The sequence below is a fragment of the Fonsecaea pedrosoi genome (genome assembly GCF_000835455.1).
Source record: "Fonsecaea pedrosoi CBS 271.37 unplaced genomic scaffold supercont1.1, whole genome shotgun sequence".
NCBI classification, from domain to species: domain Eukaryota; kingdom Fungi; phylum Ascomycota; class Eurotiomycetes; order Chaetothyriales; family Herpotrichiellaceae; genus Fonsecaea; species Fonsecaea pedrosoi.
This window is the reverse complement of record NW_013550615.1, coordinates 4,780,280-4,797,859: the sequence shown is the minus strand read 5'-3', so window position 1 is coordinate 4,797,859 and position 17,580 is coordinate 4,780,280. Positions and strand designations below refer to the sequence as shown.

The following is a 17,580-nucleotide window of genomic DNA, read 5'->3' as shown; positions in this document are numbered from 1 at the left end:
CATCTATCTACCTTACCGAACCTGCAATCCTCTGTTCTCGTTCGAGTCATTTCCGCCTGGTGCGCACTTTTTTACTCTTGATCTCTTGGAGTTGTCAGCCAGTTTACTTTGCTCAATATGACGGAAAACATTCCTCCTGCCACTTTGCCGCCACCACCTTCGACCGCTGGCGCTCCAGGCTACGATGGCGCTCCTGGCAGCAACGGACACACTGCCACTAACAGCATGGGCCCTCCGGCGTTGCCTCCGGTGGTCATTCCGCAAAACAATAATACTGTCGCGGCTCCCGTTACCCCCGGATCCGCCTTGTCTCCTTCCTCGGGCGGCGTCGTTCGACGAGCTGCACCAGAACCGAACAAGAGGGCGCTTTATGTGGGCGGCCTCGATCCTCGAGTTACCGAGGATGTTCTGAAGCAAATCTTCGAGACTACCGGCCATGTGGTCAGCGTCAAGATCATCCCAGACAAAAATGTGAGTTCCATTTCCGACTGCACTACTCTTGCTCCTACTCACACAGGGGTTGTAGTTCAATTCAAAAGGCTTCAACTATGGCTTTGTCGAGTACGATGACCCGGGCGCCGCGGAACGCGCCATGACCACCTTGAATGGACGACGGGTACATCAAGCGGAGATCCGGGTCAACTGGGCGTACCAATCCAACGCGTCGAACAAGGAGGATACCTCGAATCATTTTCATATCTTCGTGGGCGACCTGAGTAACGAGGTTAACGACGAAGTTCTACTCCAGGCGTTTTCTGCTTTTGGCTCGGTTTCCGAGGCCCGTGTGATGTGGGATATGAAGACTGGCCGTTCTCGTGGCTACGGGTTTGTTGCTTTTCGCGAAAGAGCTGATGCTGAGAAGGCGCTAGCGTCTATGGATGGAGAATGGCTGGGTAGCCGTGCAATTCGTTGCAATTGGGCCAACCAGAAGGGTCAGCCGTCTATTTCTCAGCAGCAAGCCATGGCCGCAATGGGTATGACGCCGACAACGCCCTTCGGACACCATCATTTCCCGACACAAGGCATTCAGTCGTACGAAATGGTCGTCAATCAGACTCCGACCTGGCAAACGACGTGCTATGTTGGCAATCTGACGCCATACACGACCCAGGCAGATCTCGTCCCCTTGTTCCAGAATTTTGGGTACGTGGTGGAAACTCGGTTTCAGTCTGACCGGGGTTTTGCTTTTGTCAAAATGGATTCCCACGAGAATGCGGCAATGGCCATTTGTCAATTGTCGGGTTACAATGTCAATGGCCGACCGTTGAAATGCTCGGTAAGCCATGGGCAGGAAATCCCCCTTTGCTTCGGATGGTCGCTAACTTGCATCAGTGGGGTAAGGACCGTCCTCCGACTGGTCAATTCGATACGTACTCGCCACAGACCTCGATTGGATCTGCATCCACTCCCGGTGGCTATAATCCAGCCTCGCCATATTTCTCTCAATATGGTGGTCCTGGACCCATCACTCCTCAAGGTATGTCTGACGTCTAGGTTTTCGTCTGCAAAAATTGACAATGTCCCAGGTCCAAGTCCGGGTGGTCGTGGTGCCTGGGATTCGAGCCATCTGGCAAGCCCCTACACTGCATCCCCGCAATCTGCGTTTGGCCAAGTCCCTCCATCAGCTGGGGGCTATGGACGTGGTCAGACAACTCCGGGAGGAATGTTCCAACAGCCACCCCCTTCATTTGGCAATAATTACCCAGGATACCAGGCATAGCTTACGAGAGACGGGACGTATTCTTCGTTGTGCGAGATAGAGGATGAGGACAGGTTGATGGTCGGAAGGGGCACCGTGTTTTTCTTTATCTAGCGCTCCTTTTAAGGTGGCCTTCCGCTCGAAATGGGTTCGAAGGGCCGGCCCTTTTAGCGCCTTAGCCATTGACGCCACTTCCCATTGTGCCCTCTTTCTGGTGATCTCTTCGCCGGCTGGTTTCTTGCGAGGGCTGTCGACCTGGACCTTTCCGGAAGAGCCTGATGAGGCTACCGTTTACAGGTCTTCGGACATTGATTGCGGTAGCACAGCGCTTTACTTCTCCTCGTCTCCGGCGGTCACCTGCAAGCGACTTATTGTTCAAGCATGTGTGAGTTATGAATATCCAGGCGTTGCTCTGCGACTTTGGGGTGTCGGGAGGATAGTATTAGCACTAGTTGAAGGGGTGAATGCCCGCGTCAGTGTATGGAGCACTTCCAGAGGTTGTAGATGAAGGTCAGCTATCAGCAGGATACCCCGGTCGGATATGACAATTAATGAACATGGACAGTTTGAATTTCATTCAGTCGTACCAGATTAGACGTTGTCCAGACACGAATCCTCGAAGGATGGCTGCTTTTTTTGCCACTGAGAGCATCCGATAACAAAAGCCTTATTGTTATTCCTAAAGGGACGTTTTGAGTTCCCAAGGCTATCGGTAACAAAGACCAGTGCATTGTGGGTGATTAGTCCTCGAGGGAACGTTGACAAAGCGCGGCCCGATCGATTGATCGATTAATCGACCGATTGACGACGAGTAAGAGGTAGTAGTGGACGGACTCTTTGATTGCCTGGCTGCTCGGCTGCTCGGCTCGCACTGGGCTGGATAACTGGCCTCGTGGGCTTCCTGGGCACCTGGGTTATCTGGAAGGATCAATTACCCTCTCGTGTATCAGTTCGTCTACCTATACCTCCCTGTCTGTAATCCCCCACGTGTAATCAGTTATCTACATAGGTAGCGTTCCCCTGTAGTTTCTTGCGTGCGTGTCGTTCCCTCTTAGTCTCGATCGATCGATAGGATCACCCAAAGTAAAACCTCTCCTCACATCTATTCCTATTCCCATACCTCTTCCCAGTTTCTGATGTCTTCGCGGCAGAAAGGGTAGGGTAGTAGCCACATATCGCATCTGGCGACTGAGTCATTGGTACCTATCTAGCCCTCACCCAGCATGGTGGGAGGGCCATAACACAAGTACCGAGCACTTGCACTCTGTACAAGTCCAGGTACGATGCGAACAGGCGAGTTCAGCCTTCTAGGCGTCATCCGTGAGTCTCTCCCGCAATGATGACAAGGGTTTTCTACGAGTACTGAGTACCGTAGTTCATCACTTGTTGACCCGGTTCGCTGGGTCGAGTAACCTTGCACCTGTAGGTACGATCAAATGTGGGAAAAGGTTCTTTTGCTTACTTAGCTACGTACGTGGTTAGCCACAACTACTCGTATTACTCGGTGCCTTGCGGTGCTTTGCCTTGCCCTCATTGGCTATATGCTCCGCATCGGGCTAGCTCGTACTAATTACCCTTACATTATTGGCTGATTTGAAGTTGCTCTTTATTGGACGCTAGGTGGCTTTCCTCCCGAATGGGACGGGCTCTGGGACAAGTACGAGGTACGTCCTGAGCCATCAGTCGTCTCTCCAGGTTTGTGAAACACTAACGGGGGGATGTATGTAAAGGCGCTTGCGAGCACAGAATGAAGAATGGAACATATAATCGTAGGTTGAAAGAGGGTTACAGTTGCTCTTAAGTATGGACGGTATGCCCCGTTAGAGCTGTGAGGCGTGCAGTGAGAGGCAAGAGAACATGGATACAAGTTATATTTGGTATACCAAGAACGTTTTACTATATGTACTCGATATGGCGGAGCAACGATGAAAGGCTTGTGAACGGATATAAAAGCGAAGATCGGGGTTAAATGTGCACGTGACCGTCGAGCACGCTTCCCGCCTCGCCGCATCTTTCTCCGCCAAGCCTCTATAGAAACGCGACCCGGAACCCGCAAACTGCGACTCGCGAATCAATCACGCGTTGCCCGCCTGCCCTCAATTTTCCCTTCATCGGCTTCGCAACAATGTACCCGTGTAGAGTGCTCCTTCCACACGTGCAGTGTCTATGACATCCCCTTGTCTTCTATATTGTGTACATGCCTTGGCCGCTCTCCCTCCTTGCTTTTCATGCAACTCTGCATTTCGAGCCGCATCCTCCGTTCGCCGGCCCGTGCCTTGAGATCTCCAAAGTCCTTTGTTAATGCTATCATGCTAGCCCGGGCAGCTGACAGACATGCGTCCTCGGCATCCAACGAGAAAAAGCAGTCTCCCCTGCCGTTCAGTTCCTCCGCCGCCAATGCCCCCCGAGAGCCATCGTCGGGCCTATTGAAGCGGAAGTTGGATCGATCCTTGAGCACCTCGAGCAATCTGAGCTCTCTCCATCAGCAACCATGGGCCGATGAAAACACCCCTCCCAGCTTTGTTGACCTCACCGATAACGACGAAGGACAGCACGACGTGCGGTACCCCAATCTTCGTCCTATAGATGCCGTCTCTTATCCTTCACTACCGCCGGTTCCAAAGGGTTCTCCAGTTGCGCCTGCAAGTAGCGCCGAAGTTCCATGGTCGTCCTCCCCCGTGCATCATTACGAGAACCCGGCTGCACGAAGAGCGCTAAGAGATATACCGGAACCACGGCCGGCTGGCCCCAACAAGAAAAGAGCACTTCCTGCGTCATTTACGTCGCAGGTCTCAGGTGCATCCGGGGATGGAGAAAGCACAGTACAGGGCGAGCGTTCCGGTAGATTCGATAGCTTTACGTCAAAACACTTCCAGAACGCGAGTAGCCGGGACAAAGCATCGCTAGCGATGTCGGATATGTTACAGAAGTCGACATTTGCCCGTCATCGAACAAATACCTCACTTTCCAGGTCATCCTCCGACCGCACGGCTCTGTCGACGTCCCTCAAGCCAACTGAAACTGCTCCTGCGGCGTTTGACAGAGTGTCAGAACCTTTCTTGAGTGACGAGCAAAAGGCTGTTGTGAAGGCAGTCATGGATGAAGGGAAGAGCGTCTTCTTCACCGGGTCTGCTGGTACTGGGAAATCAGTTCTTATGAGGGCAATTATTTCCAAGTTGAAGCACAAGTACCGGAAGGACCCTGATCGCATTGCAGTCACAGCTTCGACCGGCTTAGCATCGTGCATCTTGGAAGGACAGACGCTGCATAGTTGGTCCGGAATCGGGTTGGGAAAAGAACCTGCGCCTGAACTAGTCAAGAAGATCAAACGCAATCAGAAATCAAGACAGAAATGGCTCCGAACCAAGGTTCTCATCATTGACGAAGTATCCATGGTTGACGGTCAACTTTTTGACAAACTCGAACAAGTGGCGCGCACTATTCGAAACAATGGCCGACCATTCGGTGGTATTCAGTTGGTTGTCACTGGCGACTTTTTTCAGCTTCCTCCTGTACCTGACAAGAATACTTCAGCCAAATTTGTCTTCGAGGCAGTGACGTGGAACACCTGTATCCAACATACCATCTTGTTGACCCATGTCTTTCGTCAGAAGGATGAACAATTCGCAAGGATGCTCAACGAAATGCGTCTGGGCAAAATGAGTCCTGCCACTATTCGAGAGTTCAAGTCACTTTCCAGGCCCCTGGATTTTCGTGATGAGCTCGAGGCAACTGAGCTGTAAGATTTCACCTCCTCTGGCATACCAGCCAGCTAACAGTGCATAGATACCCTCGTCGCGAGGAAGTGGAAAACGCCAACCAGAATCGTATGCGAAAACTGTCTGGTCAAATGATGACTTTCGCCGCCGTCGACTCGGGCACCGCTGAACCTAACACGCGAAAGGCGTTGCTGAATAACTTTATCGCTCCTGAGATACTGGAGCTGAAGAAAGGGGCGCAGGTTATGCTGATCAAGAACATTGATCAGCAACTCGTCAACGGATCCCTTGGAATTGTCCAGTCATTCATGGATGAAGGCACGTTCTTCACCTACAAGGATGACGAACCTACGTTTCTCCTAGCACACGAGCCTGATGATGGAGAAGACGAGAGCGAGATAAAGGCGGCACGTGAGAAGATCCGCGAAGCTAGGTTGAAGAACTCGACCACGGGTGGCGAGCCTAGAATGCTGTGGCCCATGGTGAGATTCAACCTGCCTGATGGGACGTCGAGGAGTATGCTTTGCTCGCCGGATGAGTGGAAGACCGAATCCCAGAATGGCGAAGTTCTTGCGAAACGAGTTCAAGTGCCTCTCATCCTAGCTTGGGCGTTGTCGATCCACAAAGCCCAAGGTCAGACACTCAGCCGAGTCAAGGTGGACCTTGGGAAAGTTTTCGAGAAAGGTCAAGCCTATGTCGCATTGAGCCGAGCAAGGACAAAGGAAGGCTTGCAGGTACTTCGATTCGACGAGCGGAAAGTCATGGTTCATCAGAAGGTGTTGCAGTTTTACTCCAAGCTATCCGGTCATGAGACATTGGAGAAGAAGGAAGTCAAGAAAGTCCCTGCTGAGGAGGACGACTTCGGAGACGACTATACCTTGGAGGAAATGCTCGAGGCCGAGAAGCAAATGCTGAAGGCGGGCGCGATGTAGCGACATGGGTCAGTCTATGTGGACTGGCGCCTGCATGTTGGTAGCGTGCTGAGAACATTTTATTGAGACTCCGAGGAGCTACCAAAGTGACATGAACTAGTCTGTCAGATATCAAATATGAAACACAGTCTATGATGCACTCGGCTGGTAGTGAGTGCCAGAGTGCCTGGGGCTCAGCCCTGAAATGCTCGTGTGCACCGATGACGAAAGAGGAAACCTCAAACTTTATCGACTTTTCCCGCGAAGCCAGGAACCAAGTTGAATTGAGTTGACCAAGTCGCTCTCACCCAGCACTCATTCTTGATCCTTTTGCGGGTTGAACTTGAAATATCCTCGGAATTTTTACTCATCTCGTCTTTACCTCATCTCGAGCAGCATGAACATATAGAAACCGTTTGCCCCTGTATATCTGCTACACTCGCTCCTCATTCACCATGGCGTCCGACTTTGTTGGCTACACCATTCTGGTCACGCTACAGAATCCCCCGCAGGCTCAGATACAGGGCGTCGTGGCCGATGTCGTCAATCAAAAGCTCATTCTGCAAAATGGTAGGCTCCTTTCTCCGTTCCAGCTTGCATTGCTAACCTGGTATGCAGTACTCCTTTGGAATGGCCAACGACTCGCATCCTATGCCATTGACTCCTCCGCTATTGCAGATCTGGAAGTATCCCCCTCGCAACCGACCCTCATTGAAGAGGAGGAATTGCCTACACCAGTCGCCTCTGCTCAACCGCAGAAACCCAGAATCCCTCAAGTCCTTCAACAACAGCAGCAAAATGCACCCGCCTTCGTCGACCCCGCCATCATAAGCTACACGAAACCGCCGGTCAAACTTGGACTAAAACCAGCAGTCGTTCAGCAGCCGCAGCCAGTGTCTCCGATAATGATAGCCGACGGGATCGTGAGCAACCCGCCGGCGCATAGAGCACGGAATGGCAACGTAGGCTATAGCTCTGTGTCCAGTATCGCCACGGCAGTCCCCAGGAAGACGGAGAAAAGAAACACACCTGCCAGTGCCACCCTTACAGAGCCGTTTGATGCATTGAATCTGGAGAGCAATGTTGCTGCTGCTGCTAAGCCAGCACCCGTGGCAACAAGCGAAAAGAAGGCACAATACACACCGTCACAAACGGGGCCGGGGATTATCGACATGAAGGATGTCAACCATGGTCCGCTCAAGGGTCAGAAGAAAGCAGGAAAAGGTAAAGGTTGGCGACAGACTCCCTTTATCGAGGAGGTGCCGCGACAGCCCAGAAAGAAAGCCCAGAGGGGTCGGAAAGCCGCGGAAGAAATCAACGGTTGGGCTACAGAAGATGCCACAGACATCCAAGATATGGGCGACTTTGACTTCGAAACTAATCTCTCCAAATTTGACAAGCGACGAGTCTTTGACGACATCCGGCAAGCAGACACCACCGCGGAAGCCGACCGACTAGTGAGCTTCAATCGTAGAGCACGGCCTGGTACCAACGGAGGCCGAAACCTGCACTTCACCGAAAATGTTCTAGACAAGCCAGATGGAAAGGACAAAGATCGATGGAAGAGCGAGGCTGGGGAAACTGAAGATGAATCACTTGGCGGAGAGGGTCATTACAGCAGCGGGCGAGGTTCCAAGAGGGCTGGCTCTCGACGGCCCCTTGGGTCAAGAAAGGGCAGTGTCATACCTCCGCACCTTGACCGAACAGAATCGCCACGTCCTCTGGGTCGAATGCAGACCTCATCGCCCCTCAATGGGTCCGTGTCCGGCAACCGTGGTAGCTTCAAACTTCTCAACAACAAACCGTGTCATTGTCTCTCACCGCTGCAGATGCTCGAAATAGAGCAACTCTGCACTTCAGAACTCGGCCTCACGGAAGACATGCTGTCGGAGAATGCCGGACGGAGTATAGCCATGGCGTTACTCAAGATCCCCGACGTCAGAAGTGTGCTGTTCCTAGTGGGCAATCACAAGTCTGGTGCTAGAGCCATCGCCGCAGCCAGGCATCTGCGAAATAGAAGGCTTCGAGTGACCATTGTCATCCTTGGGGGTGAGCGTGAAGAACTGCTCCTGGAGGTTATGAGGAAACAACTCGGCATTTACAAGAAGGGACAAGGGTACGTGGATCGCTGGGATGAATATCAGACCAAAGCTAGCGCAGGCGGGCCTACCCCCGACGTAATTGTCGATGCTCTGCTTGGAGTGCACGTCACGTTTGAAGAGCTACGGACGGACGACCAAGCCACTGTCCTGGAGATGATCCGCTGGGCCAATCGCAGCTCTCTCGTCCTCTCCATCGATGTGCCAAGCGGGTTATCTGCCACGTCGGGGCTGTTGACGGAAGTTGATGGACAGCCACTGGTTATGAACAGCACGCACATCGTCAGTCTAGGGGCGCCGAAGACGGGCTTGCTCTATGGGATGTCCCATGATGGAGTCACAGAGCCTACCTGGCAGGTGTGGGTAGCAGACATCGGCATCACAGCAGCGGCGTGGCAGAAGCATGGATCTCGAAGAAAACATGGAACCGACTTTGGCACGGAATGGGTGATCGCCGTCAAGTACGTCTCGGGCTTACCAGCTTGACTTGATATGGAGTGACGGGATCCGTTTTTCTATTCAAAAAGGGGGCGCTGAAGAAGTTGTTTTCTTATCTGGAATTATTTTTGCTGCTGCGTTCAAGCGATCGATTCACCGAACAAAAAGCATTACATATACGAGGGCCTTTCAGCCATGGGGTGCAAGGTTCCGGTTCTGGTTGCAGTTGCTTTTGTTACATTACCATACATACTACCTCTCGCTGAGTACATAGCCAGCTGTTTCTCGGAAACAATTGATACCCTTTCTTTCTCACGTACTTCGTGACTGTGAGCTGAGCAGATCTATAAATCGATCAATCAGTCGATCATTCTCCGTTGGGTTTTGAATTGGCGACTCATTCATTAATGGATAGAGAATCGCGAATAACGAGAAGAAGACCGAGCCGAGTATACGCTTGGAACAGCCTTGTAGGGGGAAATGGACGAGGGAATACATTCATATGTATATAGATGGATAGATGGATAGATAGGTACACACGACGGAACAAGAGACGAGACGAGACAAGAGGTGGAAATGTCATATGCAACCATCCAACACCTATCGTTGCCAGGAGTCCGGTAGACCTAGTGGCCGCCTTTGTTCGGGAATCAGACGACACCGGCCTACCTAGTATACTAGCAGATTCCGGACCGATTTGATTCTCATTGTTGTGACCCTTCTTCCCGTACAGCGTACAGCGTATAGCGTATAGCGTACTCTCCTCCTCTTTCACGACTTTTCTCCTGCTAGAGAACCAACGGTTGCATGAAACCCAACCAAACGAGAACGAAAACCCGAACGCTCCAAAGAACAGACAAACTGAGCAGCAGCAGCAGCGCCGATTTAAAACACCAAAAACTTCGTTACATCACGACGTGGATGGATACCCCATGTCCTTCATCCCTTGGTACCACATCTCCTTGAACCGGCCATGGGCTGTCCTGTGCGACTTGTCCGTCGTGGCGCGGATGTAGTAGCTCAGCATCACGTTGCACCTCAACTCGTTGGTTTCGTAGAAGTTGACCACCCAGCCCTTGCCGTCGCTCGCGTCCAACGCTTTGACGTCGCGTGGCTCGGCGATCCGGATGGTGAACCGACCGTAGATGGTCACGCCTGAGCCTGGGTTGGTGAGCGCCTCCATGCCGTCCTTGGTGCGTCGGATCGCGCTGTAATATGTCAGGTCTGTGCTGTAGCCCGGAATCACGTTGAGCTTGTCCGTGATGGCGTAATGCTGGAAGTCCTCGGCCGCATAGTCGGCGTTGAGGTCGACCTTGAAATCCTTGCACATTGCCTTGTGGTCGACGGCTTTTGGGTCCGAGGCGGGAATGTTGACCACCTTGTTGACAAGCGGATTCAGCTGGGCCATCAGGATCGGATCCGTGCACATCTTGAGCGCCAGTTCGTAGCCGGCGTCCAGTACATCTTGTGGAGACTTTCCCTCTGGCGGAGCGGGCAGGACCAGATCGGTAATCCAGCCAGACTTGAAGGATGTTTGCATGAAAGCCATGATTCGATCAACGATTCAATAGTTAACTGCACGGATCTGTATGGTAGTCTGTAGAATGCCCGCAGGACAGAACTCTGTATGCAGTGAGGTAATAATATAGCCGTCCCCAATGCAAGTCTGGACCGAGCGGCGGAGCCCGAACGGCCGCGAACAAATCAGGCGAGATCGAAGGCCACCAGGTTTTTCCGCCGGGTTACCTGTACAATCATCGGTCGCCCTCGGAGGCTGCGGGTATTAGTACGACACAAGTAGACGAAGACCAAGGATAAACTGCGATGAGAACTGCTGAACACGAGCGTCGTCGTCGTGCGGGATTTCAGTCAAGTTGAGGTGATGAAGTAACAGTAAGCGTCGGAGGACCGATGAAAAGTAGTGGCAGCCCCCAAAGAAATCATCGACCACAGATCGACCAACCGACTTCGGCCCCTCGAGGATGAATACGAGTCTGAGAGAGAGTAGTTGACTAGGCCTCGTTGAGACAAAGGGACATGGTATAGGTAGGCAAGCGGAAGAAGGCAGGAGGATGCCGTAAGTGATGTTCCGTACCTAGTTCATTATCAGCATGATTACCACCATGAATACCACCAGCTGGTGCCAAACTTCTGGAAGCAGTTTACGGCTGTCAAGCTGGTGTGGGTTGTGGGCTTTGGGCTTTGGGCTTTCAGCCGCAGATGGAGCCGCGGAGACTTGGAAGCAGAACCGAAGTGCTTATGTCTCTTTATTATCTCGGCTCGTCGTTGGTTAGGCCAAGCAAAGTTAGCATTGGGGGGCGTAAAAGTGAGATGGGAGTGGGATGGAAAAGTGAGGTTGTGAGACGAACGACAACCTGCGAGATTCACCACCACAGCGCAGCGCAGCGCAGTCTCGGCCATCTTCCTTCATCCTTCTCTCTATCACCACTTCGTCTTTGTCTTCGAATCTACTTCCTTCACTTTTCCTCTCGTGCTGCCTCCCCTTCACGAGGCTATTACATATTGATGTGTACTAACATTTCTCTACTTCACTGCTATTGCTGCTACGGCCAACGGTCAGTCACCCAACTGCGTACCGCAGCTATCGGTGCCTTACAACGCCAAACAATGACTTCTTTGACTGCCTTCCACAAGGCTTTCCCCCGCAAACCAACATGGCAGATGGCTCTTCAGTTTCCTCTTTCACTCGATAGTCGCGTCTTTGTTTGTTTGTTTGTTTGCTTGCTTGCATTTTGCTGTCGAGACACAGCTGCCTCTCCTACACTGCCCTAGTTGCGCGCCCCTGGGTTGGTCCTCCGACTATTTATGTCTCAAGAACGCGCACCACCAGCATGGGAGGGCATACCATTGCATCATCGTTGGCAAGTCATCAAAGTCAGCACAAGACTCAAATCGACATTGACTCTGCCAACTTGGCCGTCGGCGCAAAATGCCTCCAACAAACAAAACCGAGAAACTTCCTTTGACATTCGGCATTGAGATTGAACACGTCTTTGGTATCAACAAAGATGCCGTCGAGACGAACCCCGCCTTCACATGGATGTTTCCACAGTACTGTACCATTCGCCCAGACTCTCCCAATCCCCCGGATTTCGATCCAACGTCGAACAAGTATGGTAGCTTTCTGCAAGCGGTCAACATTCTACGAAGCAGGGGCGCGAAGCTCAGAGTTGAGCTCGAGCCAGGAATGGAGGATGCAACCTTCGAGGGGTTTTCTCAATGGACCATGGGGCAAGACAGATCGGTGAGATTGCCCAGCGACGTCGACGAGCTTCGCAAGTGGTCCGGGGGGGCGGTCAAGACCTGGAGGGGTTGGGTATTCGCAGGGTTGGAGCTCATTTCTCCTGCCCTCAAGGTTCCTGAGTACGACTCCAATGGCAGCTTTCAACCCAATGGGCTCACTGACGTCTCAACTTACCTCAAACTCCTGACGGAAACCCGACCCGAGGGTACACCTTACTTCTTCTTGTCTGACCCAGAAGCTGCCGGGATTCACGTCCATATAGGTCTGCAACCTCAGCCTGAGGGTCAGATGGGCATCCCCTTGAACGTTCTGCGCCACCTCGCCTTCATCTGCCTCGCTTTTGAGGATACCATAACATTACTCCACCACCCTCAACGCCATGCAAATAGTCAGACTTATTCGCATGACTATATCGGTAGCAACCGCTTCTTGGGAAGGCTTTCCGATACATTTCCTAGGCATACATGCACGAAGGGACCCGTGTTCTCGCCTGAAGATGCGTTCCTTCGGATTTTCCGAGCCACTGAAAATGAAGAACTGGTCGAGCTACTAACAACGATACCCTCCAGAAACCCCGGGCACTACCGGTACATGGTTCGCGAATGCTTTGTCAACTTCTGCAATTGCTTCGATTTCGGCCACGCGGACGAGAAGCGGACTGTCGAGTTCCGACAGCACCATGGTACGCTCGAATTTGAAGACATTTCCCACTGGGTGTTTTTGGTCAGCAGCCTGGCACGAGCAGCTGAGCGAAAGGCGAACGAGGTATCTCCAGCTGATGGCACTTGGCCACCGTCGTTTGCGCACAAGATTCTCTCTGCGAGTTCGGGTACGGTAGCCCAGCCGCGGAGAACTGGAGTTTTGGATACTCCTACTAATGCACTTTGGCAGGATACTATGTCGAACCCCGATACTCGGGCTGCTGTCCTTCGGGAGGCTTCCAAGTACGAGAGTTTGTTCCAAATCGATAAGAAGAGATCGCTCAAGGAGCTCTTTGATCTGCTAGAGCTACCTATTGCGCCTCGTAGGTACTGGTACCAGCGAGCCAAGAAATTCCAAGCTGAATGGTACGTGGGCTGGCAAGGCACAGGGACATGCTTGGGTGACTACTGCCCACGTGAAGCCGTGAGGGACAACGAGGGTTGGGCCTCTGGTGAATTGGCTGTTCCACCCTGGGATGTTGCTGACCCCCATCCTTCTGGTGCCTCATCTGCTCCAGCTGTCAGATCTGCTGATCAACCCACAGATGTTGAGATGTCCTATGGGATCCCTCTCGTATCGACTGTTGCCCCTACCGCAGAAGCCCCATTCGCACCGCACGCTTCTCACCCGAATATCATGACCATCTCGAACGTCACGAACTACCCAGCACCCCCCATGAATAACCTTCTACCTCCCCTGAACTACCCTCTTCCCCCCCTGAACAATCCTCCTCTCCCCCCCTTGAACAACCCTCTTCCCCCTATGAACTATTCGGCACTTCCCCCTTTGAACTATCCGGCACTTCCCTTGAACCACCCTGCCCCTCCCATGAACAACCCCCTACCCCCACTGAACAATCCAGTATTCCCAATGAACCCCCCTCCCAACCTCCTGAACATCCCTCCATTTCCCATGGACTTCCCTCCACTTACCTTGGTCTGGCGTGAAGAGCCCTTGCACCCCCCTCCAGGTCCCATGGGCTACCCTGAACCTCCCAGCGAGGACCCCGAACTCCCTTAAGGATGTGCGACATGACGCGCCTCAGGGGCAAAAGGTAGATCGACGTGACAAAACGATGAGTCTGCTGACATAGAATACGCGGGTTGGGCGTGGGAAGGAGAATTTAGGCACGACGAAGAAGAGCTTAACGAGGTGTGTGGCCTGGCTCGGCTGGATATCTGATCAAAATCGACAAAGTAGGTCTAAGGTAGATTAAGATAGGTTAACACGGATTGTTTTGAATTAGCGCTTTGAGGGCAGACATTTCGAGTCAAGTAAGTAAATCAATTCTGCATCTGCTGGCCATTCCCCACGTAGAAGAGAATACGGTTGAGATCACCATGAATCAAAGTTTCCAAACCCGCCGCCTCGGCCTCCGCCTTTTGTCTTTTTCCGCACGGGCTGCTCGGGCTCCTCGTCAATGACCTCGACAATCTCGTCCTCGTCATTGTCCTGGCCGTGCCTGGACAGTGACGCCTTGAGGTATTTCCCGACCTGACCGGGCCCGCCGCCGGAATCCACGGTGCCGTCGTCACGTATCCTCTTGCCCGTCCACGTGGTGCGGTCCTCGTCTACGGCGAGACTCCCCTGGTCCGCCGTTACGGCGGCGTTTTTCCGGTCCGACTTCTCCTTCTCGGTCCGCTCGGCCTGGTTCTTCTGCTTCCAGAACTCGTCAAACGGATCGATCAGCACCGTGGCCTCGACGATCTTGATCTCCTCGGTGGGTCGGTCGGTGCTGTCCACGGGGGCGTTTTCCAGCCGCTTGAGCGTCTCCATTGAATCACCTCCGTCGTCAGCGTCCTCGGCGACGCGTCCAAAGATGGTGTGTTTGTGGTCCAGGTGGCTGGCCGGGCGGTAGGTGATGAAGAACTGCGAACTGTTGGTGTTCTTACCCTTGTTCGCCATGCTCAGCACGCCTCGCTTGTCGTGCTTGAGCGGGCCTTCGAGTTCGTCATTGAAATTTTTGCCCCATATGCTGGTTCCGCCCCTGCCCGTCCCCGTTGGATCTCCCGACTGGATCATGAAGTTGCGGATGTTGCGGTGGAAAATGATGCCATCGTAGTATCCCTTTTGCGCCAGCTTGACAAAGTTCCACACCGCTTTCGGCGCATATTCGGGGTTGAGTTCTAATGTCAGGGGCCCGAGGGTGGTGGTTAACCGGACGTAGCCTTTGTGTTTGACGCGTCGGGGTTTGAGTATATATTCTTCGTCTGTCATTGTTGCGAGCGCGTTTGACGTGTGCGGCGTGAGGCCGGTGGAGGTGAAAGACGCGGCGGCCTGGCCGGTTGTGTGCCGGGTTGCATTGTAAGGTATTGTTTTGGACGACTGGGATGTTGAGCTGGTTTTCTTGACCGAGTTGGTCGACGTTGCCGCCGATAAGGATTTACTGTTTTGTCCGGCAGCATTTGCTCGCTCGGCTCTGGCTTTCGCAACCGCTTCTTTAGCTTTCATGATCTTGAGATCCGCAGCACTACCCAAGCTCGCGGTATTAATCGACGCTTCCTCTTTGGGAATTCCCGAATCTTCGCCATCTTTCAGGTACTTGAACGAGGTGAGGTTGCGTGACTCCAGGTTTTGCGGGTCTTGCAGGGTAATCAGATCTTTCCTGGTGAACTCTTCGTCCGAGACCAAATCGCGCCACATCTTGGGTTTTATATTCAGCCGCTCGACCGTGTCATACGCGAAGACATTGGCCGATTCTCCGTGGCGCACCGCGACGATGTGCGTGTTGTCCGTGAAGACCTTGAACGTGACGGGGTCGACATACTCGTCGCTGTCGTTCTTTGCAAAGTTCAGTTTTATGAGATCTTGCTGCTTCAAGGGCTTTCCATTCGTCGGATTCGTGTCGTGTTTCAGCAGCCACCGCAGGATGTTCTCATGGTCGAATATGATGCCTTCGGCGGTGCAGACAGGCGTGGTGAAGGGCTGCAGACTCAGCGCGCAGAAGTTGTAGGGTAGTCGTTTAAAGGCGGCGTGTTGGGAGGTGTCAGCGCGCACGCCAGCGCCGGCGCTGGCTGAGTAGGCATCGGACGAGGCCCATTCAGAGTGAGTTATCTAGTGAGAGGGTTTGTTAGTCGTGGACAACTAAAAGCACCGTGGAAATGCAGAGGGTCGCGCTCATACGTAGAGTTTGTCAGTTCCTGGAGAAGCTCGTCAGCAGCCTGAGTCGAGCAAGAGGAGGCGATCTAACCTTTCCCCATGTTCTGTCTTCTGTCTCATAAACAATCGCAAGGTTAGAGCGGAGTTGTTGGAAAGCTGTACATTTTTGGAATTTGGCGGAGTCGAGGCTGCGCTGCGGAGAAATAAAAATGTCGTCGCTTTCCAACCACGAAACCTTGAAATCGCATGACATCAGCTGTGCCTATTGGCCCACGGCCGCGCCCTCTTGTAAGCTTTGGGAACAGAGTCAAGGGATCGTTCAACACAATTATCTTTATTCTAGTCTATCATGCTTTTGTCTAGATCTATCGTCTCCACCTCGACTGCAAAGATCTTGCAGTCGTATAAAAGGGCACTATCTCGGGATACCCAGGTATCTGAGATAGTCCGCTGGCCCAGGAGTCTTCCAGATGTCCTTTTCAGCTTCAATGGCCACCCACACAAGTCCCAGCATCGCCGCAGAGTTCGCACCCGCTCCTCTCTCAAGGCCACTGTGCCGACGAGGAATCAGGCACATCCACTCTCTCACCAGGATCACATTGTAATCGGTGCCCCCACCGGCTTCTGCGTGGCTGTGACGAACTCTTGCGACAAGTTTTCCGTAGGCTTGGACAAGGGTATTTGCATCACAGTGCGTTGGCAACCGAAGAACAAAGTGTCTGTGAGGCACGGTAGGGATATCATCCGTGATGTTAACTGTCGACTCAGCCACGTTTGGAAAGAGCTGGAAGCCCAACTCTTGCTCATCGGGATACGGCCAAAATTGTAGATGCTTATGCCCCTGACTAGACCCAGACTCGAAGCCACAGTTGTATATCATCATATACCGCTGCTTGAAGTGTTGCAAGATTGCCCAGGCGGCCGACAAGTCGCTGAAATCAAGGTCATCGGACTGAGGGGCAAAATGCCTCGTAATGACCAGCAGACTCGGTCTGTAAACACTGAATTTGTTCAAGATCAGAAGATGCGATGGCCCGACCTCAGAAAGGATCTCTTCCGGCTTGGGATTGAGAAAGGGATTGTGGCCCTTTCCTGTCTTGCGTTCAGGCGCATCTGATGGCGTGATCGGCTTGCGGCGCAGGTGTGGCACAAATCGAAAACTGAGCTGCGGTCGTCAGATTACCAGCAGCTTTTGGAGAGGAAGTCCTCGCATGACTTGCTGGTTTCTGTTTTGTTGTCCAGTCGAGGCCGTGCGATGTCACCGACTTACTTTGAACCCCTGGTCTTCCACGGTCTCGGCCGTCGAAGGCTCATAGATCAGGTGTCCTTTGGCCACTTGATCGTCGAATTTGGCAAGTGATTGTGCTTCAAGGTCTTGTGGGAGTTCTGAGGAAGTTGATAGCCCAGTGTCCCCTCCATTTTCTTTATGGCTGTCTTTGTCCATTCTTGGGTGTTCTTTCTGTTTGGTTTATACAGAGAAATAATGTTTCATCTCAATTGGACTTGATACATTAAGACGCCAAGAATGCTTTGCCGTATAAAAGTGACTATTCCCAATGTGGGCAAGTCCTGGAGCTTCCCTGCAGGTCATTCGAGGCCATTTTATTTTTTTGGTCTGCGTCCGCATTGAGTCTGCCACTTTGCTCCC

At 52.6% G+C, this 17,580-nt stretch overlaps 7 protein-coding genes across 7 annotated transcripts; 4 read left to right on the top strand and 3 right to left on the bottom strand.

Annotated features, from left to right (window-relative positions):
- Positions 1-117: 117 nt before the first annotated feature.
- Z517_01737 (uncharacterized protein) lies at positions 118-1,720 on the top strand (the record flags this gene model as incomplete). The annotated part of the gene is made up of 4 exons (XM_013434695.1): positions 118-471; positions 527-1,276; positions 1,333-1,477; positions 1,527-1,720. 4 exons carry the CDS (start codon positions 118-120, stop codon positions 1,718-1,720), a joined length of 1,443 nt encoding a protein of 480 aa, XP_013290149.1.
- A 2,288-nt stretch (positions 1,721-4,008) lies between these two features.
- On the top strand, positions 4,009-6,350 carry Z517_01736 (uncharacterized protein; the record flags this gene model as incomplete). Its single annotated transcript, XM_013434694.1, has 2 exons — positions 4,009-5,438; positions 5,486-6,350. 2 exons carry the CDS (start codon positions 4,009-4,011, stop codon positions 6,348-6,350), a joined length of 2,295 nt encoding a protein of 764 aa, XP_013290148.1.
- Positions 6,351-6,784: 434 nt separating this feature from the next.
- Positions 6,785-8,914, top strand: Z517_01735 (YjeF family domain-containing protein; the record flags this gene model as incomplete). The annotated part of the gene is made up of 2 exons (XM_013434693.1): positions 6,785-6,899; positions 6,948-8,914. The coding sequence occupies 2 exons, from the start codon at positions 6,785-6,787 to the stop codon at positions 8,912-8,914; spliced, it is 2,082 nt and encodes a 693-aa protein (XP_013290147.1).
- An 862-nt stretch (positions 8,915-9,776) lies between these two features.
- Z517_01734 (uncharacterized protein) lies at positions 9,777-10,415 on the bottom strand (the record flags this gene model as incomplete). The annotated part of the gene is made up of 1 exon (XM_013434692.1): positions 9,777-10,415. One exon carries the CDS (start codon positions 10,413-10,415, stop codon positions 9,777-9,779), a length of 639 nt encoding a protein of 212 aa, XP_013290146.1.
- Positions 10,416-11,816: 1,401 nt separating this feature from the next.
- Positions 11,817-13,853, top strand: Z517_01733 (uncharacterized protein; the record flags this gene model as incomplete). Its single annotated transcript, XM_013434691.1, has 1 exon — positions 11,817-13,853. One exon carries the CDS (start codon positions 11,817-11,819, stop codon positions 13,851-13,853), a length of 2,037 nt encoding a protein of 678 aa, XP_013290145.1.
- A 315-nt stretch (positions 13,854-14,168) lies between these two features.
- Z517_01732 (uncharacterized protein) lies at positions 14,169-16,033 on the bottom strand (the record flags this gene model as incomplete). The annotated part of the gene is made up of 3 exons (XM_013434690.1): positions 14,169-15,887; positions 15,957-15,973; positions 16,024-16,033. 3 exons carry the CDS (start codon positions 16,031-16,033, stop codon positions 14,169-14,171), a joined length of 1,746 nt encoding a protein of 581 aa, XP_013290144.1.
- Positions 16,034-16,347: 314 nt separating this feature from the next.
- Positions 16,348-17,376, bottom strand: Z517_01731 (uncharacterized protein; the record flags this gene model as incomplete). Its single annotated transcript, XM_013434689.1, has 2 exons — positions 16,348-17,097; positions 17,203-17,376. 2 exons carry the CDS (start codon positions 17,374-17,376, stop codon positions 16,348-16,350), a joined length of 924 nt encoding a protein of 307 aa, XP_013290143.1.
- Between the last annotated feature and the right edge of the window lie 204 nt (positions 17,377-17,580).